Source organism: Buteo buteo, chromosome 28, assembly GCF_964188355.1.
Source record: "Buteo buteo chromosome 28, bButBut1.hap1.1, whole genome shotgun sequence".
Taxonomy (NCBI): Eukaryota; Metazoa; Chordata; class Aves; order Accipitriformes; family Accipitridae; genus Buteo; species Buteo buteo.
In genome coordinates, this window is record NC_134198.1 from 562647 (window position 1) to 589902 (window position 27256).

A 27256-nucleotide genomic window follows, 5' to 3' on the forward strand; every position below is an offset into this window, starting at 1 on the left:
TTATATCAGACACAGTTTATAATTAAAAGAGTAGAACAATTTGTTTGGGTTGAAAAGACATTACAAAACAAAGCACTTAAAATTATTGAACAAAATATTACAGCCAGGTATTTCAGATATTTGAAATCACCTTTCTTGGGTCATGATTCAAAGACTGTGATACCTGCCAAGAAGGTCAAAAAAGGCTAACAACCCTCAAATATGTATTTTTTTTAAAGCAAGGCTGCAACTACAAAAATGGATAGAGTAGAACAAACATCTTGAAACAAATATATTATGAAGTGAGGTATGGTAGTGCTGAAGTGCTACAGTGGATTTCTGCATATTCAAACTTATTTCAGGTCAACTACTTTGAAGTTTGAGATCAGCAGACTCTTGACTGCTTGCTGCAATCTTTTGTCATATGACCCTTTGTTAGATGTCCAATGGCCACAGAGAAGATACATTCAATTAAGCAAAAACTAATAACATGATCAGATATGAATGAGCATATCTGGCAATTTAGAAGGCAAACTGTAAGTAAAAAGGCAAGCATACAACTTATTCATAATAAATACATTTTCAAGCATTTAACATTATCAATATTTTAAAAAGAATTTAAATAATAAATGCAACTATTTTATACAGAACTGTACCATTTATTATACACACAAGTATATCAGTTCCCTTTGTTTACAAAGGCTGGTTACAGATATATGGAATGTTACAGTACCATCTTGCATAAAATTTTAGTACAATTCGTACTTCAAAAAAAGGGTGCAAAACACCAGCCTAATAAATCTGACTGAATTGAAATATTTTTAATTACATCATTAACACATACACAACAAGCTGTACATAAGCCCACTTTTCAATCACCACTTCAAGATACTGTAGCAAGTACATTAGATTATAAATGATTCCAACTATTCAGTTAAATTTATTAAAGGTTTGCACTGCTACTCACTCTGGAACCTTTGAGATATAGCCTGTATTCGTGAATTACTGAGCTCTTGTTAGTACAGTTAAAAGGCAGTCAGCACTGGTTGCCAAAGTACTAGTCACAAGAGATTTCCTCAGAGAAACTTCACCTGGGAACAAACATTTTTGGATACTTTTTTTCCTTCAAGAATAAAAAAAAAGTTTTATGGGGTCAAGACTCTCCATTCTGTACCTTGGATGCTGGTGGGTGCATGAAGTCCTTAAAGGGAACCAGTGCCTCTTTCAAAGCAGAGCACACTTCCGAGGATGAGCAGGTGATACATTCTACTAAAGTCGGGTACAGGGCAATAACTTGTGCCCATGTGTTAGCATCAACTGCAACGAAGAAAAGAACAGACTGAATCACTTACTACTGTCCAAATTCTTACAACGGATTTTTTTCAATACCTGTAAAAATAAGGGCACATTTGGGTGCCTAAACATAGGTACCTAGTGCTATACAGACACTACGACATCTGTACAGGGCTCTCAGATACGATGTAGGATTTTAGCGGGAGAGCCATACTCTTTTTGCAGCAGCAGCAGCTGGAAGCCAGATGGGATATCCATAAAATGGCGCCACACACCTGTGTTTCTACATATGAGTCATTCACTGTGTTTTCTGGATGAAGAACTGACAAACTGAAGATAATACTTTTATTAAATCTGCAGTCCACATACATTTTCTGCCTACTTTTCTAAGCTATTGACGGAAAATTGAATTGGACACACATTTCACTTTTGGAAACTTGTCAGCAATGAGGCCTTCTATTAATTTCAAATCATTCCAGATTACAAGAGCTATAGAAAGCAGAGGGAGAAACACTGGACCAAGACACAAAAATATCCATGGTAGAGTTTGCTAGTCCAACAAGCGAAATTAAACACTGCAGCATCAATCTTATTTATTATGTCACTTTCTTGCTTATCTCTGGTTTAGCTCTGTTTTCAAAAGAGAACAAACCACTGATTTCAGACATTAATAATTTTCTTAAAGAAATAAAATTATTAAAAGCTAGAAGAAGTGGGAGTAAAGTGATTCTCTACTTTGCCCAGTGGTTTTCTTCATAAGGAAGCATGCAGGAGGGTTGCCAATCACTGCCACATATGGACCAGGTGAAGAATTTCCCTCATTGCAGGAAGAGGGATGTGGGGAACAGTCCAGCTGAGTTGGCTACTCTACCCCTCTAACAGAAAGGCCCACCAAAGTAGCACTGCAGTTGCCTTCGGGGTTCGCCAAAAGGCTTTATGTGTCCTGGCATAGTTCTGCCCTCAGCCTTTTGCCATCAGCCTTGGAAACCGCATTATCATAAATCTGGCTGCTCAGTGATGCTGCAAGTGAGGCACTGCCTCTTTCAGGAAACCACCTGCCTGTGTTTTTCTGGAAAGGCTGGTTTCTTTGTTTGTTTCAGGATTGAAAAGTTCTCTTCTGTTCCTCATAATATCAAAAGCAGGGAGGTAGAGGGAAGTGTTGTATACGCAATTCAGTCAGAGTTTCAGAGTCCAATACAGCTGGTTTAACTAAGACTCCTGACTAAGTTTTCTGGTGGGAACTCTTTACGCATACAGTAGGTGCAGCTTACAGGAGGAACAGGACACATGATTATACGTGAAGTTAAGGTCTTCATTTAATTCAGCCCTTCATATACATCTGTCAACCATTTACTTGGGCATCAATGAGCTAAGACGTCTTTTTCAATGCAGGGGACAGGAGGTACTAGAGCAGGAAGAGAGGGAAAGCAAGACTGCACTAAGTATCTAACAGCCTACCCATGCGTTTAACTTGTACACCCCTTTAATTGCAGAGTGAACCTATGTGAACGTGATCCACAGCAACCTATAAAGGTATCATGAGAAGAAAAAAAGATCTAGCAAGACTACATGTATTTCAGAACTATTAACATTTTATAGAACGTTTTTTATTGTTTGTTTTTAGAAGACACCAAGCTCTATCTAATAAAAGACACCATAAATTGAAGTTTTCTATTTCATTAAACATATCTTAGGACCTTATACTTATACTGGAAAAACTTTGTGGGTTTTTTTTTTCAGTCTACCTGCCACCTACATATACACAGAATTACAAAATACTGCATCTTACAGATCACACTTTTATTTCAAATTTGTGTGAAAATTACTGCAGGAAAGAATAAATATGTCTTTGTGGCAGACATAAGCTTATCTTGTTTAGAACCATGTTGTTTAACAATAACTTACCATTTTCAGGTTGAGTTTTTTTAAGTGAATCTATGAGAGTACTGACAGCTTTTAAAACAAAGATGATTTCTGTTACTTGTTGCCTACAAAGGGAAAAATGCACAGTCAACTACTCATTTTTGTCTCAAGAACGTTAAGTTTTCTGTGAAGCTTACACAACATTAATAAACCACGTAATGGAAACAGCTGCAATGAAGCCTACCAAAAAAAAGGATATTTAGAGATTAAGGTTATAATTTGTCTTTAACTTTCCCACCATCATCGTTGTCTCAGCTAAGATAGCTTTAAATTTGATACTGGAAACAGTAACAGCATACACATATCAACCTGAAAATATTCATGTACGTGATTAACTGTAACACAAAAATAATCAATTTCATCATTCATGATCAAAACCTTCAAAAGTTAAGTGAAATTTAAATAAGTTCCCATTTTAAAGAATTTCCTGGTACTTCGGTCCATTTTTCTGTTTCAAGAACAATTACTTGAGTAATGATTCACAATGTTGCTGTTTGGATATTTTATCTTATTTTTGAGGTGACTCCACCTCTCAATTTAGAAACTATACATAGCTCTACTGGGAATAAAAGGAAACCAGATTTCAGAAATATTATGTTATAGATATCAGAAACCTTGTTTCAATAACTGAAAATGATAGTTACTAAGTCTTATTCCTATTGTCTATGTAACAGGACTGAATACAACCATTATTATTATTTAAAGCTTTTTCAACAAAAAAATTAGTATCAACATTTTCTTTGAAATGTCTTCCCCACAAACATTTCCCTGGCTTCAAATTTCACCCCCCTCCACACACTATTTTTTTAATCATTGAATGATATTGTGAATGCAACCTTCTTCTCAAAGTACTAGTAATACCTTTCATTTCCTAAAGACAATGTACCTACCGTGGAAGAGGACATTTGCCACTCAATCTCTCATCTTCTATGTAGCGATGCAATACATCCTGTGACCTTTTCAAGAGCACAGAAAGTGCCATTCTAGAGATGTAGCCTTCCTGAGGAGTTGTGACTTTATTACTGAATGAAAACTGGAGCAATGTTTCAAAACACACCTTAGAAAACTCCTCTCTCATTCGAATATCTATTTCGGCTTCTGTCAAAGTAAAATGTTGTATTTAATTGTGCAGGGTGCACGCCAATACAGTAAATGTTGCATTTCAATCAGTTTATTATAATTTGCAAAAAGGTTATTGCTCCTCTAGTATTAAAAAATATTAACAGTGATAAGAACAAATATTAAGAATACATTCTAAGAAAAGGTGACTGTGCAACAATCACGATAGTTCCAAAAATAACAGATAAAATATGCAACACATTCAGTTACATGTCACCTACTTGACATTGCTTTAATAATAAAATATGCAAAATCAATTAAAAAGCCCCAGCAACCCCAGTTCTGCATCATAAGTACTACTATTTGGTACTGTACAATCCAAATGTTTTTCTCTGTAATGGCTTATGTCCATTTTTTTTATCTTTCCCAAAAAACTATAAATGTTTTTTCTTAAAGGCAGAGAAGGTATCTGGTTAGGTACACCATGTAGTTATGTTAAGGTAATTTCATTTTTAAGAACAGGATATTATGTCTGTCTTACAATTGCCTGAAATTATTGTTAGAACTATTTCAGCTGGCACAATACAAAACAGACTATGTAGAAAGTATGAAGTAACATAAGTACTATATTATATATGATACTGACCAAGTAGTAAGGAAATAATTTTTTAAAAATTGCAAGGAATGCTCGGCAAGTTCTATGAAATAAAATAGAGTTCATAAAAACAAGCCAGATATCAAACGGTCTATACTGAATACATGCCATGGAACTTCAAGTTTTTATCAGAATAAGTACTTTCAACATTTTCAATACTTTCTAGTAGATTTAAACACCATATCTTTTGTCATTCAGGTACCATACCTGTAAAGGAGGATGACTGAGAATGTATTGAGCCTTTATTGAGCATAGTCATTATTTGACCAACAAATTCCTTAGGAATAAAATTAGCATATGGCAGTATCTCTGTGCTGATAAGTTGCACCACCTAAAATAAATTAAATGTATTTATATTGGTTTTCTGAATATTAAAGTTGTAATTCTAGTATGAAGAAGACAGAAACATTAAACAAGAGACATGCCTAATGAAACTTCACAAAATCTTCCAGTGCTAGCTTTTAAAATTTGCAGATACGTCCAGAATTGTGGTCTTGCATGTAACATTAAACCCAAAATAATAAACTCCCCCCCACCCCCCGCCACACTTTTGTCAAAGCTTCTGAAGCAGTTATCACTCAGATTTCCACTGACATTTGAAGTATGTTCTTCAAATTGAATTTATGGTTTTGAAAAGAGAAGATCTAAGATTAGGAATCTCCCTCTCCCTCCACCCGATTCAATATCGTCACTATGACATTAACATATATAGCACATGCTTACAATGTGACATCTGAAAAGCAGAACAAGTGAGTTAATTATCTAAACGAGCTTAAGGCAATGCACATTAAGTGAAATGCTTTCTGCCCTTGGTCTTAATGCTCCCATTCAGGAACAAAGCGGGTTTAGATCTCCATAAGTTAGTGCATTAGATCTCCGAGTTCTGCTCACTGCAGACAGAACCGCTCCCGCTTTTCATCCAGACATCTTTGTGTCCCAGCTGCCACTCTGGAGAGATGACAGGCAATCAAACCCACAGGTACTGCTATGTCTTCTCTGCAACTCTTCTCCTTTGTACCCCTCATCCCCAGCCTGCCACATCCCTTTGTCCTGGAGTGAAAGGGGACCAGTCCCTCTTCATTCCAAGTATCATCATCTCTCAATTTTTTTCGGCCTTATCCAACCAAGCATGATCGCTTTTACAATTACAGCCGTCTCTGTACTGCACAAAAAGACATCATTTCTTCATTTATGCACAAGCTTTTCAGTATTGAGAACACATCTAGAGGGCAACAATGTCATTGCTGACTGAATGCTCCCCCTCAACGCAGAAAGGACTTACTTTAGGTTTAATTGTCAGCTTCCTCTGTGGTTTACAATTACCTGTCTAATTGCTTGGCAATAACATAATAAGGAAGAATCAGGTAATGGGTTAGAGACAGAAACAGATTCTGGTTTAGCCACTTCACACTGTTTTGAACTTGAGTGGACAAGAAGCAGTTTTTGGCATGCCGCTTCCTACTTTTTGCATAACTCCAAAGCTGCCGAATACTAAGCCTATGAATTTCCTGTCTTGCTTTCAAAAAGGAAAACAGTATCACAGAAAAAATAATGAATGGGTAACCTTTCAACAAATTATTTCAGGACCAAATGCAATCTGTGAATGTCACTATCTCGTTTTGTTTGACAGTATATTTGTTTTAGTCTCCTTACCTCAACATCAATACTCTCATTCTTCTGAAATTCTTGAATTGAGAGATTATCAGGAGGTGTACTAAAAATGAACATACTACGTTATACTTTTAAATTCACAACACGTGTATGGAGATAAATATGGAAAAATGCATTACATTTAAAGTTATTACATGCATCAAGCTGGTACTATTATATGGTAATAATTAACATTTTAGAATAAAATCTTACAAATAATGATGATAAAAGTGATTTAAAGGAAAAAAGTAGTAAAACACTCAAATTGAAGAGTTACAACTGATGGACCTGATTAAGGACTTGCATCACCAACACCACTTTTAATATGCATCTCAAAGTAATCTCTCGTATTACATGTGCAAAAGTTACAGTATCTGTTCAGATGAGTCTGTGAAGGTATCATCAGGGGATCATGGTTTATTACATTTTACTTTTTCTCTCACTATGCAAGATAAGATATATCTTGTATATTGATTTTCAGCAGTACATCTATAAAAAACTTTATTTTAATTTTACATTTTCTTAAGTGAAACACGTTTTTCATTAATGGGACATTACTTTGTCTTTTTCCTTGATAACTGGAATGATATATTTGTTCTCATTCTTAATTACTTTTATGAAGAGACAAACCCATTTTACAAACAGTAATTCTGAAGATATTCAGAACTTTCTGCAGTTCTTCCATTGTATACAAAAATGTATAGATGAAATTTACAGATGAAATGTCCAAAGTGATTCAACCATGAAAATTACCCAATTTACTCAAAACTTTATAAGATCCTACCTTACCTGCTTGTAAATTTGGAAATCTTGTACCATTTGATTGGATGTTTTATGCCATGCAGTTTTCTCTAGTGGAGTTTTATCTCATTTATTGAGTCCGTCCTTGTACTTACTGGACTACTCTTTCAGTAAATTCAAATTTCTTTCCTTTGCTGGATTATGCTTCTGCTAAGTTACTGGGCCAAGTTCCTCAGCAGGACAGAAAGAGTAAAGGCCTCCTACTCAGACAGCAATCGAGTACTTCAGCTGATGTGCCTATGTCAGTGTTTTAGTTTGGATCAGGCATGGGCTTTTTGAGTTAAACTTTTAGACATACCCATTTATAAACCTTGGTTCATGTCTGGTCTTGGAGTGCATAGAACTGGATTTATTTTCGATGAAACTAAACCAAAAAACGTACTCCAAGCTCTCATAGATGCTTGCGTGACAAGCCAGACTAGAGCTACTCTGAAAATAAAACACCTGAAGTGAGCATTCTGCCGGCGATGGCTCCTTATCATGAACTGTTTTGCTCTACAGATCTGCTTCTACTGCTCTTTGAGGGGGGGCACAGAATCAAAGAAGGTACTTCACGCAATAGTTAAACTCTGAAATACCTTGCTTATAATCCCATAATCATAGGATTGCCTGCTAAAATCTACACAGATTAAACATACAGTTAGCAAAATTATTAGAAGAAAAATCAATTATGAGCCAATGACAACCTGTGGTACAAGAACTTTCTGAGCTACATAAATCGGGAAGCTGAAGGAGCATATCATGAAAATATCACTATGTGGTCACCTTGCACTTTTCCTTAGGTATCCCACTAATCCAGCAGAAACAGCAGACAGGTCTAGATGTATGTCTGTTCTGACTTAAGTTATGCTGTTCTCATTTTTCTGACACAGAGCAGAAGTCAGAATCCTCATACCTATGTCTCTCTGAAATTTAAAGACAGTTGCAAAACTCACTGGATTGCACGTTTAGTTTCTCCATAGTGTCTGATTTGCACTAAAGGTAACATGTTACTAGAGCTAATGGAATAACTAGTAGCATTAACAACAAAAATCAGAGACAAGGCGCTATAAAAGGTCCGTATAATTTCATATATTGCATTCTCTCCTTTTCCCATAGTTTTACTTTTTGTCTTTTTAAAATAACTATATAACATCTTCCAGCTGAGGAACAGTTTGGAAATTTGACCACTTGAAAGGAATAGTTAGAAATATTGGAATTAAGATTGCCTGTGGTACTTCAGCTTGCTGCTGTTGTGTATGATGCATCTTAAATTAGACAATGCTTTTTTTTTTTTTCCTCCAGAGAAACCATCTGATTAAGTACACAGAATGGTCACTGCTGAGAAGGAAGGAAAATGATAGATTCAATCTGCCACAACATTCCCTGCCTAATTTATGGCAGAATAGGCAGATGCAAGGAAAACAGAGCTCTGGACTGAGCAAGGAACCAAGCTGTTCTGTAAGCAGAGGAATCAGTGCAGCATTGTAGTGACAAGCAGACTGGCATCCTCTGGCTTATTCCCAAACTCCCGCCCCAGCCCCCAGCTTTTCCTCCACGCCATGTCCCTCCCCAGGAAACAACAGACATGTGGTGGGTAGCTCAGAGCTAAGCACGTGCTCACTGGCAAGGCAGCTGCCAAATATACGATTGTGGACCTGTGCCAGCCTTGTCTCATAAGGGTACTCATCTGGGCCTGTCTTCTCCAACCCACTGCCAATTTTAATGAAAGGCTTAAGAACTTTAGAGGCTTCTAAATCTCATTCAGATCTGGTTAGTTTAGCTAACAGTTGGGGTTTTTTCCCCAGTGCTCCTGTATGATGCTGACCAAGCCAAATAAGACAGGCTTTTTTCCAAGATAGGCTTTTTTCCCCCCATCTTCTGGGTGCTTAGCATGAGACACCCAAAGTTCAGTCTGCACACCTACAGCTAATTTTCAGTTTTGACAATTATGACAGTATGTACCAATGTTCGTGCTTGAAAAATAAATATATCTCCCTTCCTCAAAGGGATTTTACGTAGATAACTTCACCCCTGTCCATGAAACACTCAAGTGTTACATGTATGACTAGAAAAAACCCAAAGAAGAAAATACGAAATACCATATTCTTGGTTTGTGTGTTAAGCAGTCAGGAAGTTTGGAGTTATATATTGAAAACAAAGAATAAAATAAAATATTAAGTAGCTCTTCAGTCAGTACGTTTGGTAGCACATAAAGAAGTTAACTATGCCAAACGTTTAAATAGTAAACTATTATGATGCATACAAATGCAGGTCATGTTGAAATACATGGGAAGCTTTCATTCTAACACTTCCTAATTTACGACTAACTGACTTTCTGAGCTGAGGTTTACTTTAAAGAGGTGCTAAGACCTTTCTGTCCAGTCATCCATATCTGATCTGCCATATATGCTACAGATTATGCTACATACTTGTTCATGTAGCACATTACTCCCAAGTAAATAGATTTTTGTAAGGTGTCTATATGAAACATCTATCTAGGGGCCAAAATCTTTGCTGGTCTGATGCAGTACAGCCAAACTGTACCAGAAGGGTCAAAAGCCGGGGAAGATAAGCGGCAGTGCGATGCAGACTGTTGCTATGTGCAGGCTGTCCTAGGTACAGAGCTCCCAGCCGCTGCCCACTGTCTAGGGAGGGCTTTAGAGCCTCATAACAAAGAGCTAACAGCTACCCAGAATCCTGCTGTGCACAGCAGCACGCTGCTCTGAAGCATCTTTTTGGAGAGTATTGATTTAATTCTCTCATGTGAGCACAAACTTCTGCTCTAGTAAATTATATATACACACATATTTGTTGAATTTTATTTTATATAACGTCTTGACATGCTTCCATGAAAGCCTCTGGGAAAGAAGAACGATATGAAATAATAAACAGAGCAGCCTCTTACTAGAAGACAACTTTGTGTAAACTAAGTTACATGAAATGTATTAATTTTTAAATGTCATTTTGATTCATAATAAAAATCAAGATTATTGAGCCTCCCGAGCTGCAACTTGCTTTAACAAAAAAGAAAAAAAAAAAAAAGCTGAAACCTATTGGTTGGAAATTGTTAATTCTCTATGACAGTAACACTTTCCTTTTTCATTTACCTGGGCTCTTTTGGCTATATTTGAAATTTCTTGATGTACAAAGCTGCAGAGACCATTTCTGCTGTGCTTTGTACTTTTTAAACATCAATGAGCATCTCCTCTCATTCAGCCCCATAGCTGGCTTGAAATCCTGTTTCTGTCTAAAAGACAGAGGCAAGACCATGCAGAGGAGGTTCACTATTTTAAACACAGAGATTCACAGAGCTTTAATTTAAGGGTTCTAACCACAGTGACCTCTTGCCTAACCAACGCCAACTCAGTTTCACTGGTGGAAGCAATATTAGGCTATCTACCCGTGCGATTTCTAGGACCACAATGATTAGAAGAATTGTAAGTTAGACTATAAAAAAGTTTAAAATGTTGATTAAAAATTTAGAACATCAGTGAAATATAAAGAGTTTTATCTTCCTACTCTATCCTCAGCCAGGTAGAGACTTGGAGAATGTGCATACAAAAATGAGACAGTATGCACTGGGCTATTTTAATGAACAAAGCTAAAGGGAAAAACTAGCCAAATCTGTTATGCAGTGTTGCTAGGAGGACTGACTGCAGAAAGACATTAGCAAGTTTTACAGAGATGCAGATGTTTCATATTTAGAACCACGCCAGCAGTGGTTCTAAATTCTTCTAAGCAGTCAGCTTTGAAGAATAAAGGTTTGAAGAGCAGGTACAAAAGGAAAATATTTACCTAGCTTGCATGAAGCCTGGACAGATGATAGCATGGAATATGTAGAACATTAAATAGTGGAAAGTGTGGATTATGAAAAGGTATACAGGAGTAAGGAAGAAAAGTAAGTGTCTTTATGACAAAAGATTTCAGTTTGCTTGAAGCAGAGAGCTTAAGAAAAAATTACAGAATGCCAGCATAAGAAAGTCAATGTCAATTTTCAGTTCTAACTGTATTCAGGTCTAACTGAATACATCCAACTGTATTCCTGCCACAAGGGATGACACATTGGATAATGGTAAAAATCCAGATAATGCAGTAATGCTGTTACTCTGTCTCACCAATAGCCTCTTGGGGTGTCTCTGAATTGCATCTTCCAAATTCTTTGCGCTCCAGAACATTTTCACTCCATGCTGGTCTTGAGCAGTGTAGCCAGATTTGTACACTTCTGCATCTGACTTAATAAAGCCCCTGTCCTGCATGGCCTATTTGCAAGTTGGAAAGCCACCAGGGGTGACTGGCTCGCAGTCACAGTAAGCCACAGTTATGGTCAAGCAGGGTCACTAAAATCAAGTCAAGTTTACAAGTCACTAATCTAAGAGCACAGGGTGCTCTCATCTTCTCATCTGTGGCTTGGTTAATTGATTTTGGCGATGCGGACAAAAATCCATGTATTACCAAAAGTTTTAAAAACCACAACTCATTGTTAATATAAATAAATCAGTGAACACACTGAAAACCAGTTTTTCTATCCCCTAGCTGGCCTAAAATAAAGGACCAACATGGACTGTTGGAAAGGAAAGCACATTCCCACTGCCTTCTTCTATAATCTGAAGGTTGACATGCACCTCAACTCAGCGATAAATTTTAGCTGTTACTTTCAAAACAGTGAATAGGTTCTCCCAAATTACTCTGGAATAAGACACCACTATGATTAACATGTATTTTCTATCAGAACTATAACAAAGAAAAAAATAATCAAAAGAACACAGTAAATTTGAAAATTCTGAATTCAATTTACTTAGAAACAGAACAACTACAAATGTAAGAGACTGACTATACTGCAATTGCAATCCATGAAAAGCCACAATTTAGAAAATTTTAACTCAAAAGGGACAGGTTGCCCTATTTGCCAAGGCTAGTTTCACAGCATCTTGCACAGAAGTGCAAAGGACTTAACCAAAGGAAATCAGAAGAGAATTACCTCAACGTGGGGAACTTCCACAGCTATCTCTAGAGCCCTTCTTGCATCACAGCGAGAGAGGCACGCTTCAGGAGCATTGTGAGGGGGAGGAGGAGGAAGAGGATGAAGAAAAGGAGAAATGACTGCTATTACTAATTGTCCTGACTACTGACATGAGGCAGATGTACTCCCTTCTTAGCTTTAACTTCTTCTAGGACCGCAAGGCTCAGGCTGACAGAACAGAAAGGCTATCTATCCTAAAGCTACCAAGGGATAGGGCTCTAACTGTAAGCAGGAGAACCATGCACTTAGTAAGACACACTGCTATTTAGAAAAAGGTGGACATTAGGGGGGGGCAAAGAAAAACCCAACCCCAAACCAGATGTTCAATAGCCATAACATATAAGCAAAAATCATCTACTCCTAACAAGCTGGGAAAGAGTAATGATAACGGCCATTAATTAACAGGCCAAAGTATCCTGCTGTAGCCATATGGTTCTATAAACCACCAGCCTATTTTTAATATTTTAAATTCTTTTGAACCTTAAAGCTTCTAAGTGAGAGAACAGAAAAGTTTCATATAACTTTTCTGAAAACATCTTTAATTCTGATGAAAATGCTGATCTCCAAACCACATTTTATACATAAAGAATACACTCTTGTCTCTGAAGAGGCAAAAGCAGACTTAAGTGAACACAGACAAGTTTTAGGGCATCATAAATATTCACAGAAGTACTATTTTTCCTTTACCTCCAGAGAATATTCACCCATGTATGACAGCTGGCAAAACCTATTAGAATTAACGACAACAGTGATTGTTTCTAGTAAGCAACATGTTAAGATGGAATTTCTATGGCTGGACAATTTTCAAGAAAAGTATAAATCAGTCACTGTAAATTAAGAAAAACAGACAACATATTTGGCCAAAAAGGTCATGCAGATGACAGTGGATTATCTTGAATTACATTGAAAATCTGTGATAATCTTCCTTGGATTTATGAATGGTTAATACCCAAAAACTGTAGCAGTGCCAGCCTGGGTCAGCTAAAAACATGCAAAATGGATATGTTTCATTTGTTTTGCAGATATTTAGGAATAACTCATTTACAGCAAATAGTACTATGTATTCCCAAAGTAACTTCTAAGTGAACATACATTCTTCTACAATCAGCTGAAAAACCTTCATTTTAATTTTGTAAACCCAACAATGATATTGATTATGGGTTGTTAACTGATCTGGACTGCCTCTTTCAGAATGGCAGCAGGACTACTAACCACAGCTGAAAACAAACCCAGACAAGATACTGCAAAGATTATTTTCAATTAAAGAAACAGTGAAGCTTCAAAACAAAAATTTAGATTAAAGTGTCTTTTATGTAGTCTTGATGAGCTTTTCTATTTTAAGGTCCTCCTATCTAATAATATTTCTTTGAAGTAAATGCAAAAACAAAAGAAAGGTTTTTCATTCAATTGTCATGTAACCCTACTGATGAAACTCCAAACCCTTTCATTATTAAAACCATTTTCACTAACAGATGTGTCTTTAAAATTAAGTTTCATTGGTATTTATTTTTTGTCTGTTTTGGGCAAGCTGCTACTTATTCATCATTAGTAAATACAGCTGTGTTTGGTTGCTGATTTTTGTGTGTTTGAAAACTATACACACACAAACACACAGCATATTAGTGTTAGGTACAGAAGAACCCTACTGTTTTCCATTAAAAAGAAAGACTGTTACTGAAATCAGCATACACACAGAAAATCAGGGAATTAAACTTTTCATATTCCACATTGTCCTTTAATGCGAGACACTATTAGATGTACTTAAACTACTCCTAAAAGATGCTTACCCACAGATGTTCACAGAAGATGGAAATTCCATACCACTCCTAAGCAACCTTCTACAATACCTTACCTTCCTTACAGTAAAAGGTTTCCTTAATGTCTAGCCTAGATAATCTTGCTGTACTGAAATCCATTTTTACGCATTCTCAAGGGACAATAAAAATTCTTCTCTGGAGCAAGCTTTTACCATATTCTGAAGACCTACCATGTCTTCCTAATGATATATTCTCTTGGTTGAACAAACTAATAGATCAGATTGTCTAAGTCTCTTATTATTTTTCACTTCTGGACTTTCTCAACCTGCCCACATCTACACTGTTCCATTCTTGAGAGATTATGCATGTACTTATACATCTGCCTGTCTGCCTAGTTATAAATCTGACTATTTAGCTACACTTTTCACAAAGTATTATAAATAAAGCGTGGTTAATTATGAAGGTGCAGTCAATTTATCTTGGGTAGAAACAAATGCAAGATAACTACAGGCTTTTCAGTGAACTGCAACATAAGAAATAACTTTCCAAAATTCATTGTAAGTGGAATATTTCAAGATGGAACTCAAGAGAAATACATATAGTTAATGGTGTTCATCTTAACTAAAAAAAGTTATTGTTGCAATTCTGTTCAAAGTGAAAAAAGGAACAAATTGAGCACACATCAGTAACTCTTTATAAAATCTACAGTAAACGTCCTTGGGAGTCCATACAAATTCCCTGGCCTAATCAAAAAGGTTATGTCTTGTATTCAGAGGTCCATTGAGCTCCTTCTTGCTCTGACATTTCACATTTTGAATGAAGTTTTTTCTACTACTTTCTAAAAAGTATACTTTTTTGAAGTAGACAGTCTGGTTACCTTTTTTCCTTCATTCATTAAAATAATTTTCAGATATCAAATATCTCTAAAGATAAAACTATTTTTACTGAACTCTACAGACATATTTACTGAACAATTTACTTACAAATATTTTTCAGTATTAAATAAAAAATTTAAAAAAAAAAAAAAAAAAGGGAAATTGCGTTTACCTTTTGGTGAATAAAAAGTCTTCAAAAGTATTCGCTAGCTCTGGCCACATACTGTCAAATTTTCCAGAAGATGCATGCTGCCTTGCAACAGGTAGTCCGATAGAAAGAACTTTGAGAAGAGAGGAAACCGCTAGCTTCCATGTGCTTTCAGAAGGACAAGAATATTTCAGACTAAGAGGTATTCTTAGTGTCTGCAAAAAGAAAGTTAAAACAAAATTTATAGTTGCTCAGACAAATCTAAGAATACCACAGGTTTCTGCAGAAGATCTTGTCAGACACTGTCAGAGATGATAGTACACATCCCTGCTGGTATATGAGATGTTCTTTTAAAAAAATAATTATAAAGATGATTTACCATATACCAGCTGGCTAAAGCACAGGTCTGTTGCCAAGTACAAGGTCAGAAGTCAGAGTTGATCCATTACCAACTACACTATGAAATTACATATTAATTTTCTTTTTCTCTATTGCCATCCACCACTTCTGCTAAGCCTGACAAATGGGCTTTCCTAACATCTAACAGATTGCAGGCAGTTCATTATGATCAGTGTATTCTGAAGAGTTTAGTCCTGTTCCTAGAAAGCTATCCCAAGTGCTTCCACAGTAAAAAAAAGAAAGCCTCATAAATTTAAACTTTTCCTAATATGCAAAAGTTGAACTGTATACATAACCACTGCAAGACACCTCGTCACTGCTGACTGTTAAACCACATGAAGATTAAAAGCAAAAAGAGTTAGTGAAATTCTAAGAAAAAGGCTGCAATACAACTCAAATGTATAGCAGATGAAAACACAGCAAACTAAGTCTTTTAGATAGAAAGACAGCTTCAGTATCCATAAAAGGAAGTGATTTATGAGTTTTAAAACATTAAGCATATGTACTATTTACACTAGATGTATTCCTATCAGCATTGTTAGTCAAATTAACTAGAACCTGATACCAAGCTATCTTGGAAAACTAACTACTTAATTTACATTTCAAATACATAGTGACTAAACTTGGGTATGTTGCATAGGCCCCCAATGCTTTTAGTGAAGTTTCTGATTTTAGGAAAGCAGTGTGAAAAGAGGAAAGACTCACTCTTGCTCTCAAGCGTGAGTCAGTTGTAATTAACTCCCTATTGCCAAAAATTATGAGAGCTAGGATCTAACCCTGGAGGTAAACAGAATATTTTCTTCTGCTGCTATTGTTCATAGGGGTCAAATCTAATTCCAATCCAAATCAACATGGGCTTTAGGGACATGAAAAATAATTTTTAAAACATTTTCATCTACTGCAATAGATCACATCATTATCAACTGTGAACGTTAAAGAAAAGTGTTTATATCAGTTTCACCTATCCCATTAAAACAGAAGTGGAAAATAACTGCATTAACTTTGAAATAAAAATATTTAATTCATAACAGATTCCAAATAATACCACGTAACTATTTTAAACACATTCAGGTTTCTAAATTTCTGTACAGGAACAACCTGATGTCAGCCAAGTCATTACAAACAAACCTAGGTCACATACATTTTTTTTTTTCCAGACATTTACCACTACTTCTATTATTTACCAAACTTATTAGCTAAAATGGAAACAAGGTCAAAAAATGTTGGGAGTTTGGCAATTTTACATTAAAGGCACATTTGTGCACCTGTAACATTTCATAGCTACATCAATGACACACAAAGTCATTCAAAGCAAATCAAAAGTAATAGCTAGAGCGCACATCCCCAAAGTATGTATGCCAGTCTACAGAAATTGGTCTTTGGCCTTCAATGCCATATTTACTAAGAGGCCTGCTTATCAGATTCAGATGCATAATACTTTCAAAGATTAATATTTTGTGGCCCAAAACATTTGTTGATTTTTATCTTAACATTGAAATACTGATGCTGGCATTATCCAGCCAAAGAACAATACATGTAGCCTAATCAATAGCCTTGCAGCTTCAAAAGAAATTACTACCTGCTGCTCATCTTCATAAAATATCAACTTGTTTACTAAAACTTGAAGCTTCCCAGAAAGTGTTTATCAACACTAGCTCAAAATATAACTCATGATTTTCACTATAAGCTCATTAAATGGAGAGCATATGCAGGACAAACTTTTACCTTAATAATGTTCTGAAGAACTTTCTCCGTTACCACAGCTTTATGGCAAGCTGTTTTTTGGTATAAGTCCACAACGACTTCCAATGATCTCTCAGCAAATGGTACGTAATTCAATGCTACCCATTCCGCCTAGGAAAAGAAATTAGTAACTTACTGAACTATTAATATGTGAAAACATAATAATTAAGGAACAGAAAATGTATGTTTTGCATTGAACTCTCAGTTTAATGCATGCAAGGTTTGCTAAGAATATGGTCCAAGCAACAAAACTGCAAATACAATGTAGTCTGACTATGAAAATGTACTCTACGTTGAAGTAAAGTACATTTAAGTAGGAGAAATGTTGCAGTCTAGGCAAGACAACTACATTAGGACAATCTTTAAGGAAATTTAACTCACCGGTGCAAATAGTTGTATCTAGTGTGATTCCATTGTGTTGCAGGACAAATAGAATAAGAAAAATTAATACATACATAATAGTTACCTCTTTGATTACACTGAATCAGATGCTCATGCTTAGTGAACAGCAGAGTACACAGATAAAAAGAGTTACTGAACATGTCCCATTTCTCTACAGCATGTGCAATTCAAAAATTTGCAGCTTGAGGGAATTTTCTCCATTCAAAATTATCGTGTCTTCTATTAAATTTGATACCACATGTAGGACATGTTATTTTAGACTAATTCACTGGACAAATTCAGACACATTCACTATGTCTGGTGTCCAGGCAAGACCTTTCCTACATGGAGGAACACAAAGTATAAAAGCAAAGTAGAATGCAAAGGGAGCAAATGAAGATAACAAAAGCACGTAAAAAACCACCCTAATAAATTAACTTATTATACAACATGCACAGCAAAGTTTTTACAGATGGAATAAATGCATCTTGCTAAACCACCTATATCTGAAGCTGAATTGGGTTCACCAGCCAAGTGAAACAAGCAAGTTTTCTAATTGATTACCTGATTATACTTTGCATTTGCAATATGCTTTGTTTCTAGCTGTCCATACTGCGGAGGCTTGCAGGAAAACTCTACAAAGGCCAACAGCTGGTCGAAGATTGCAGGATACATTATCTGCATACTTTCTGAGCCCACACATATAGCCTATACCGAAAGAAAATTAAAAAGCTTAATACATATCTTGAGCTTTCATATTCAAAAATCTGCATCAGTGCAAGGAGCTCCTAAAGAAAAATTCCCATATAAGACTACGCAAGAGTCCTGCTGTATAAAACACAGTGTATAGTTCTAGCACTTTAAGAAAAGTAAGTTTTGTTATTTTATTAAAGTAAAATAAGTGGCAAGATACCTGGGTATATATAGTTTAGTAAATCCAGCTATCTCATTTTGTCCAATAAAAGATATCTTTTCTTTACAAACTGTGCTTTGACATGACAGCAAAATGTAAGTCTTATGAACTAAGTCTCGTCTGTTGATCTCACCCACGTCTTCTTTAAGTTCTACTTCAAGGAACACTTAGATCTTAGAAGTAATTCATACAAGGTTTTTGTAAGTAGTTAAAATTGTGTCTTGCAGAAAGGAACATAAAATGAGAATGATAAGATTTTGGAATAGCTGAAACTCATAATCTTGCTTTAAAATGGAAAACATTTCAGGAAGGGTTACTTCGAAGATATCAATGAAATATCATGTTGGCATAGGCTAATGATTTCCTGTTGCAATATAAATCCCAAGACAATCTTAGGGGATTTACTTTCAAAGCCAGATACAATGATTCTATGAAGTTACTCCAATTATTTTCTGTCATTTTAGATGTCTTGCTCTTTCTCCCAAAGTCTCTCCTCTCAAAGCTTCAATAAACAGTCTATTTATTGCTCCACAAAAAGACCCTTATGCTTGTACTATCATTTTTCTCTGGGGAGGAATCAAACCCCCTTTTCATTAACCACAGATCATCCACAACAAGTTGTGGCTGAACTCACTCAAGGTGCCAACAGCTCTGAAGCTGTTCGAGCATGGCCTCCATGCTGGGGCTGTGTCATGAGCTGTGGCAGTCGATGGGCTAGCAAATATCCCGAGTCCCCAGCCACGAGAGGGAGCAAGAGAACAGGGGCTACAGGCACTGTCATCACTAGATCACCCCAAGACCTAGCTGCACCTTCAGGCAATCTACAACCTGCAGGAGAGCACTCCATAAATCATCAGTGGCCTTTCCCTTTTCCTCAGCTTCCTGCAACTCAAAATGCATGTCTAAAGCTCAAAAAGCTGAATCAACATTATGAATATAGTGCAACACTCCTTCTGAAAAGCCATACTCCTTTTCTGGTGCTCAAGTTCAAGACTGTACCGAACTCTGAAGATGCTTTGATGCTAGATACTCACCTGCGTGGCAGAAGACTAAAAGGTTAATTGCTGTTCTAAAAGTATTCAACACCACGTATAACAATTTCAGCTGATATACTGCTGCATTAAAGTCACTGCATTAAATTTTAACCAGTTAATGCAAGATTACAAACCTATTAGAAAAGGTATAAAAAATGATTTTATGTACCAACACATGGGTTAGAAAGGGAAAGAGAGCATCCACAAACCCCCGGATAACTTCTGTATAGATGAAACTTACTTGCACTGATGCAACTTACATTACCCACAGAAGACTATCTTAACATCTGTAACAGCAAAACTTCAAAATACATTTCCCATTCACTCTACATTGTTAGTTGTTGTTGTTGTTGTTATTATTATTATTGATTTCAGGATCAGTGGAAAATAATTTCAGATGCTACTTTTTCTGTACTGGTGAACAAAATAACTACTTCCTATTTGAAGTTTGTGCACGAGTAGCTTCTTATTCTTCATATTTTATGTAAAAAATTTGTTTTACAAATAGAAGCATTTTCTAACCAGTCTACTGGGGTATTTTCAACTCTAGAAGTTATCCATATAATATTAAAAAAAAAAAAGGAAGATTAGGTCACTTAGTCTTGAAAATTCATCTAACTAGAACTGCTTTTCAAAGAGGTTTATGCTTCTGACTGACACCAAGTAACTTTTATTTAAGCATATGAAAAACTCAAAAATAGCCTAGTGAAGTGCGTGATGAAGGATGCTGAAAGTATCTTTAAGAGCTGCTTATAAAGCAGAGTACTGTTTACTTCACTAAGTGCACTTATTTGCATACTTAAGTAGAGACACACGTATAAATCAAAAAGCAATGGTCAGGCAACAACAAAACACAAACCAACCCTATAATAAAATACTCTGCAGATCATTGTTGTAAAAATTGACACAGTACTTCAGTTTCAGAAATTTATGCTTTAAAGCATTCTGGTATTAACCCTTCACATTTTTTAATAGTTCAGATTTATCTAACAACTCCCAGTGCAACTATTGTCATGGACTACTGTTTTGGTTTTTTTTACAGCTCTCTGTAGCTAATTCTCTACCATCTTGCCAGTGTCTATAAATATAGCATTGAGTTTACCATACTCATAGCTTAAAAGGTTTGCATCCATACTGCCTGCAGAGGCACAATTCAAATCTATCTGATCCCCAAGTATGTATCTGTGTTCCTCTGCCTGATAAGCCAGCTGGCTCACTGCAGAGTTGACCCAGACTCAATGTAAGGAGGCAGTGAAAATAGTCAGAGAATTTGGGCTTGAGTACAAACTTTAGCTGAACTACAGTGATGAAGCAAGCACTTATACTACAGCAGTGAAAGACTAGAAAACAAGTTCTAATAAGCAATAAAAAAGAAAACTAAGAACAAAACAAAAGGTGTAAAATGGGCTCAACACAGCCAAGTCTGAAAGGAGAACCAAGGTTCCATTCCAGTCCCATGTTCTTGAGTTGCAATGTCCTTTGCTAGCGCAATCACATCATAAAATCTCTTTGTTAAACCAGTCAGGGGCTCAGTCTTAAAAATGTCTGGGTTTTTTCATGCTACTCCAATTACAAGGTTGTTCCAGAACTTCTTAGAAAATGAGAACTGACCCAAATCTTCCTGTGTCAGCAAAGAACAAAACTTAATCTGATCCCGCAACACAAACATGTAAGAAACATTTTGTTTAAAAGAAGGTGGCAAGTATTTACATACTCTTTAACTGTTCCACTAGCTTCTGTGTGTACTCCTGAGACTATTAATTCATTTCAACACAGGAAGAAGATACTGTGGCCTCCAGCAAAACCATCTGACGGATGGCCTTTGCTCTACAGCAGCACTGGCTGGCTAGCTGTCTTACATGATTTGTACTGTGTTACATAGCCAAGAGGAATGATCCAATGACTTCACAGAACTTATGTCCAAATGACTCACATAACTGTATGTCCAAATACACTTTAACTTATTTTTTTAGTGACTTCAGTGCTGTTCTGTTAGTAATATAACTATAAATGGGGTGGGAGGTACTGTATAAATTGAGGTACCTAAGACTTCCTATTGAAGTCTGTATTTACAAAGGCTTGTAACTGTCATGCTAACCATTTTGATTGGGAGAGGACAAGTGGGGACATCTCCGTTTTCTCACGGGGAGTTATTGCTTTTTTGTTTAAGAAAACTTCATCTAAAAGAGTTTAACATCTTGACAAGAACAAGAGTATAAAAAAATGTGCAGTTTTTCCCTCATGTTAAAAACTCTGGTAACCTCTTCTTTGAAAAGCATTAATGCCTGCAGCCTTTGGGAACTAAGAACATGTGGATAAGGAGACTGGCAAAGAAAAATCTGAGATGAATATATGGAGTGATTAAGTGGGGAAAACAGGACTCGGGCAGGGCTGAGCTGCTGAAAAGAAAAAGGTACAAAAGGGTCAAGCCTGACTGGGAAAGGATGAAAATTTAGTGGATATGATTGGTGTTAAAACTTCATGTTATTTATATCCCCACATACAAAACTGAGATTTAATACCAACTTCTAATCTTATACTTCTGTTCTCAAAACACATTCATGAATATTTGTGAAACTCAAACGAAAGGAATGACTGCAAGATGATTCTGCCTTGCTTGTGGGGTTTAAGTAAGTATGAGATAAGTCAACCCACACTAAGCAAAAAGAAAACAAGGTGCTGAATTGCTGCTCATTAAGAAGGCATCATGTGTTCTATGAGCTAAATGAGGCAGGATCCTGCCTGAGAGGGGGAAGGAAAAAAAAACCAAAAAAATAAACCACATGGTATGACCACATAGTTAAGCAAAGTAGTCATAATATGAAAGCCCAAAGGGAATTAAGTCAGGTCACACGGATAGTTTTGATTCTGGCATTGCCCAAGTAGGTTTTTTTGTGGGGCTTGGGGGCTTGTTTTTATTAAAACAGTGCTTAACATAAATGTATGATCTCAGTCATTATCAACTTTGTTTCTTTCGAATAAATAAGTTTTTCTGAATGAACAATGTATTTTGCAAGGAGATGTCTTACAACTCCAGAAAGAAAGAAGCAATACCTTTTTTCTTAACTATCCGGAAAAAGGGCACCCTAGTTTGTTGTTTACAGATTCGCTTGCAGGAAGGGTGCTCTTTGAAGATGAGTTCTATGGTAAGAAATTCTTAAGCAGAGATGCAGCATTTTCCTTAAACAACTGATTAACAAGAGGCAAGAAGGTGGGTGGTCTGCCAGAGATTTTTTTATATTTTATGTTTTGCATGAACTCAAAGTTCTCATGATCACTATTCTTCTAGACGTTGTTTATGGCAGCACCTGGGCAACACAAGGAATACTGTTTCGGGGACTATTCCTCCAACTCTGTGTACAGACCCTCACAATAGTACAATACTGTAATATTAGATAGACAAGTAAATGGCTACAAACACAGCACCACACTTAAGGTATTTCTGCAATCAAGCAAAAGTGCATTTCATAAAGATTACACCATTCCTTTCAATGCAGAGCACCTGGGTTGCACCAGGAATGGAGATCTGATTTTCTAATACGGTACAGTGTGCAATTATAAGTAATTTAAAAATTCATGTTTCAGTCACCACACTATAGTTCTGAGAAGAAGAATTGAGACAGAGTGTAGTTTACCTTTCACCATGCATTTGAAGTCACATTATTACCTTTTGTAAAACATCTAAAGCTGTAAGCACCGCTTCCTGTAAACTTGTCAAAACTGCTTCAGTGTAAGATGGAAGGATGAAAGGGGAAGCATCAGAACTGATTGGAACCGAAACAGCACCGTGCAAAATGACACCCAGCTTCTGCAGATCATCCATGCTGAAACCAGTTTTGATGTGTTGGTAAAGAGCCGGGAATATTTGGATTAAAGCTGTAAGAAAAGGCTGGCTGGGAATGAAAGTCAATTTATCACAAGTAATTGGAGGCCTTGTACTTTCTGAACCAATCCTATACCAGCTGTTCCAGGCTGCCCACCAAAGATTCAAATCTTCAATCTCATCTGTTATTACAGGTGGTTCAGATCCATTGTATCTTCCTATTCTTTCTCCTATGGAGTCAGTTCTCATGAATGATCTCCCAAGACTAGTGGCAGTTGTTGTCCCTACCACCACAGGTACAGAAACATTGATAGCAGGTGGTGTGTCAGGTTTCTCTGAGTCTCGGACAGGAGAAACAATTTGTAAGATCTCCTGGAAGCTTTTCAGAGCAGCCAAGGAAACTTCATTATTTTTGCTGAGTGCCGCTGATTGGATGTGATCAAGAAGAACATCCCAGGCTTGGGAAAAGTCTCCTATTTAAAAAAAGAGAGGGGGGAAAAAAAATAAATCAACTTGGAACTGGCTTCCTATTCCCCTTCCCGCTGCCCCTGTCTCTAAAAGGCTGTTCAAGTACTTGTTACTCTAATACAGAGAAATTTCATGAGGTTAGGTGATGGCTTGAATGACTTTCAGAATGTATCAGTTTAACTGTAACCAGAAAGAAAGAATGTGACAGGGAAACACACAAATATGAAGAATGAAACAATATACCAATGTTTATGTCGATTTTGCTAGTGAAAAATCACATACCACATCCCATACCAGGAAAATACATTTTCTTTATTCAGGATATTGAAACAGATTTGTTCTTATACATACCAGATGCCTGTTGATTTCAGAAAGTGTTAAGTACACACAAAGAATTACAGGTCACGTATATATATATAGTCTACATATACATTCATAAAGAATTGATTTTAAAATGCTCTGGTAATTGTACTGTGGAGGAAGATTTAATTTTTTGAGTTTTTCATTAAATTTAGCATTAACCTTCAATTTTCTATGTTAGTAATTACTGGGTTTGAATAATTAAAATAGCCCTGTAGTGTTTTAATTTTTTATTTAGTTTTACCTCAAGTTTAATATAGCTAAAATCTACTACATTTCTGCAAATGACTAATACTCTTGATAGCTATTAATGTGTTGATATCTGTATCACAAATAACCAAAATGAAATAAAACACAACTTATTTCTGGTTATATATATTAATTGCATATTATGGGATGGTGAAGATACATTAATGTAATGGGGATTTTTCTTTGCAAGCTATACATTCTTTATATCACATTTTTATTTTTGAAAGTAATTTATTTAAGTAATTCTAGTTAAACAAACCAGAAATGAAAGCTGTTTTGAAATGACATCAGAATATCTGTTTAGAAGCCTAAACTGAAACAAAACATTTTTTCTGTACAAAACAGGCATGAATGCTGAATTATATTATCTATTTCAACACATTTACAATTGTATGTAGTAATATTTTATATTTTACAATAGTTTAGTAAACGACCTAATGTTTAATTTCTATAAGGAGAAAGCAAAAAAGAAATAGGGAAAAATCAGAGCCTAAGAAAAAGGAAGAGAAAGACATAAAGATACCAAAGAGTTAAGGAAGAAAAATAAAAAACTTCAAAATGGGAAAGGTAGGATTTTAAGGAAGAAGAAGAAAAGGGGAACTCACTTCAGTTAGCTGCATTAGGGACAACAGTAAAGTAACTCAAACTGTCATCTCTGTATAAGATAAACAGTGGAAGAGTATCATGAGGGGAGAAAAAGAATCACTTGAAATAGTGGGTAATCTCAACATCTTTCACATCATAACAAGTCCAATCTTTTCATTAAAAAATTCCCTTTCTTGTTTTCTAAGCTATATACTTCACTGACTTTACAAGCAAGTTCCCTTTACATTGTAAGAGCACTGCTAAACTTGACACACTGATGTCACAGAAGAGTTGTAGGGAAGTGTTGCGTAACCTTAGAAAGACAAGAGGAAAAATATGTTCTGACAACCAAAAAAACAGAAAAACTATTATTGTTATCAGGCTACTATAAATTAAAACTATTTGGTAACCCAGAATTGTGACTAGCGAGATTTAATCTCAAGTACTGTGACACAGAAGATGAAATTGGTACTTAAAATTTTTGGCTCTAAGGAGCATAATTAAAAACATAATTTTCATCACATTTGAGATGAGATGCAACAGAACACACTTTTAAGCTAAGATTAAAATTCTTCCCCAGTACTTTAACTGAAAAAATTTACAAAAGCAGAAAGTTTATTATTGTATCTTTCAATTACTTTAAACTATAAATTTTACCTAAAGGCTGCAGTAAGTATCTCCTGGTGTTAAATATTCTTGCAACTCCAGCCAGTGTTAATACCCATGTCTCAGCCCACTGTTTCTCAGCTGTATCCCTTGAATGATGGATGAGAATGTTGCCTCCTCCTGATTCAATCTTCTCTTTGTCAGCTGTGGTAGAAGATTCTCGAACCCTATCCAACAGGTGAAATAAAACCTGCAGGAGTCAGAAAAAGAAGAAAAAACCCAACTTTTCAAACAACACAGTTGTATTCATAGTAAAACAACAAAAAACAGTAATTCTTCCATTATCCTTTCTGTCACTGTGTCACCTTGCGAATTCCCTTATTCTAAACAGTCTCTGCAACAGCTAAGAGCAAGAATCAGCCAACTGATGTTACTTGAGAAAGGTTAGAAACAGCATGATCAAAACCACTGAGAACAGTGTTAGCACTAACAGAAGACTGTACAACAGGCAACAGACTCAACAATAGCCTGACTTTTTCCGTAAGGCACAACCAACATGACTGTGACCTAGAAGAGGGCATTTGGTGGATCCTCTCAAATAAGAGAGCCAACAGAGTGCAAAGTAAAGCTTGATCTAACATCAGATGAATCCAGTCACACGACCCTCAAATGTCACCATATTTTCACACAAACAAAGGAGTCATTCATCTTCATAGGAAAGGAGCAGCCTTTTTATACAACTCCTAAGAAAGAAAGATACAAAAATTACATTTCATAAGAGGGTTTAAGGGCCAGAGAAAAGAAACTGGAAAAAAAAAAAAAAGATGGTATCAGACTTCTGCCACCATATTTTGCCTTTAAGAAGTCTTAATAAACTAGCTGATATTAAAATAGCATGTCAATTGTTACCAAAATGTGAATGCAATTTAAAAAACCTTCAGTGGAAGCTTACACATCATACCTTCCATATTACTGTGTGCCATGTTGAATGTTGCAATAAAGTTCCATGAGCACCAATAGTAGAAAACAATGTCTGCCCAGCACTCTTTCTAACTGCAGGTCGGGGATCTACACACAGTTCTCCAAGTTTGGCATATAGGCATAACCAAAGACAGTCAAATGGTGGTGCAGGGTGAAAAGGTCTGTTCAGCATCACCCCCTTTTCTTCTGCCTGTTTCTGCAACACAGCTTCTTCTTTGTTTAGCTCCTTTTCAATTATTTCACCTCTTTGGAAAAAATAATCCGAAATATTCCACTACAAAATAAATAAGACATATGCTGTTGTACAGTAAAAATATTATAATGTTCTTAATGATCATGAAATAAATTGTTTCTCATTTTCACATCTAAAGTATTTTGTGAAGTACATCAAGATATTAATTTCCCTACACTGATAGAAGAAGATGAGCACATAAATACTGCAAGGTGCAGAAAGCATTTTTCTTAGCCTCAGCTTTTAGGCCCAGTTATACCTGAAATACTAGAAAGGGAAACAATATATTAAAAATAAGATACTGATGAACATGGTTACAACAGAGCTATTTCTTCACCTA

General features: G+C 36.0%; 1 protein-coding gene across 16 annotated transcripts in view; it reads right to left on the reverse strand.

The window, feature by feature from the left end:
• MON2 (MON2 homolog, regulator of endosome-to-Golgi trafficking) overlaps positions 1 to 27256 on the reverse strand; it is a 93607-nt gene that overhangs the window by 13603 nt on the left and 52748 nt on the right. For 10 of the 16 annotated variants that reach the window (XR_012654612.1, XM_075059034.1, XM_075059029.1 and 7 more), the window contains exons 24-35: positions 26665 to 26958; positions 25755 to 25953; positions 23280 to 23908; positions 18230 to 18373; positions 17666 to 17683; positions 17267 to 17395; positions 15167 to 15357; positions 6563 to 6623; positions 5117 to 5240; positions 4086 to 4293; positions 3178 to 3260; positions 1154 to 1296 (exon numbers count right to left, since the gene is read on the reverse strand). Coding sequence is in view for 14 of the 16 variants with exons in the window: in XM_075059034.1 (XP_074915135.1) it covers positions 1154 to 1296; positions 3178 to 3260; positions 4086 to 4293; positions 5117 to 5240; positions 6563 to 6623; positions 15167 to 15357; positions 17267 to 17395; positions 17666 to 17683; positions 18230 to 18373; positions 23280 to 23908; positions 25755 to 25953; positions 26665 to 26958 (2223 nt within the window). In the remaining 2 variants the exon portion in view is untranslated. Of the gene's footprint in view, positions 1 to 619; positions 1297 to 3177; positions 3261 to 4085; positions 4294 to 5116; positions 5241 to 6562; positions 6624 to 15166; positions 15358 to 17266; positions 17396 to 17665; positions 17684 to 18229; positions 18374 to 23279; positions 23909 to 25754; positions 25954 to 26664; positions 26959 to 27256 lie in introns of those variants that run through there. The other 6 variants (XM_075059037.1, XM_075059035.1, XM_075059033.1 and 3 more) reach the window with 5 other exon arrangements.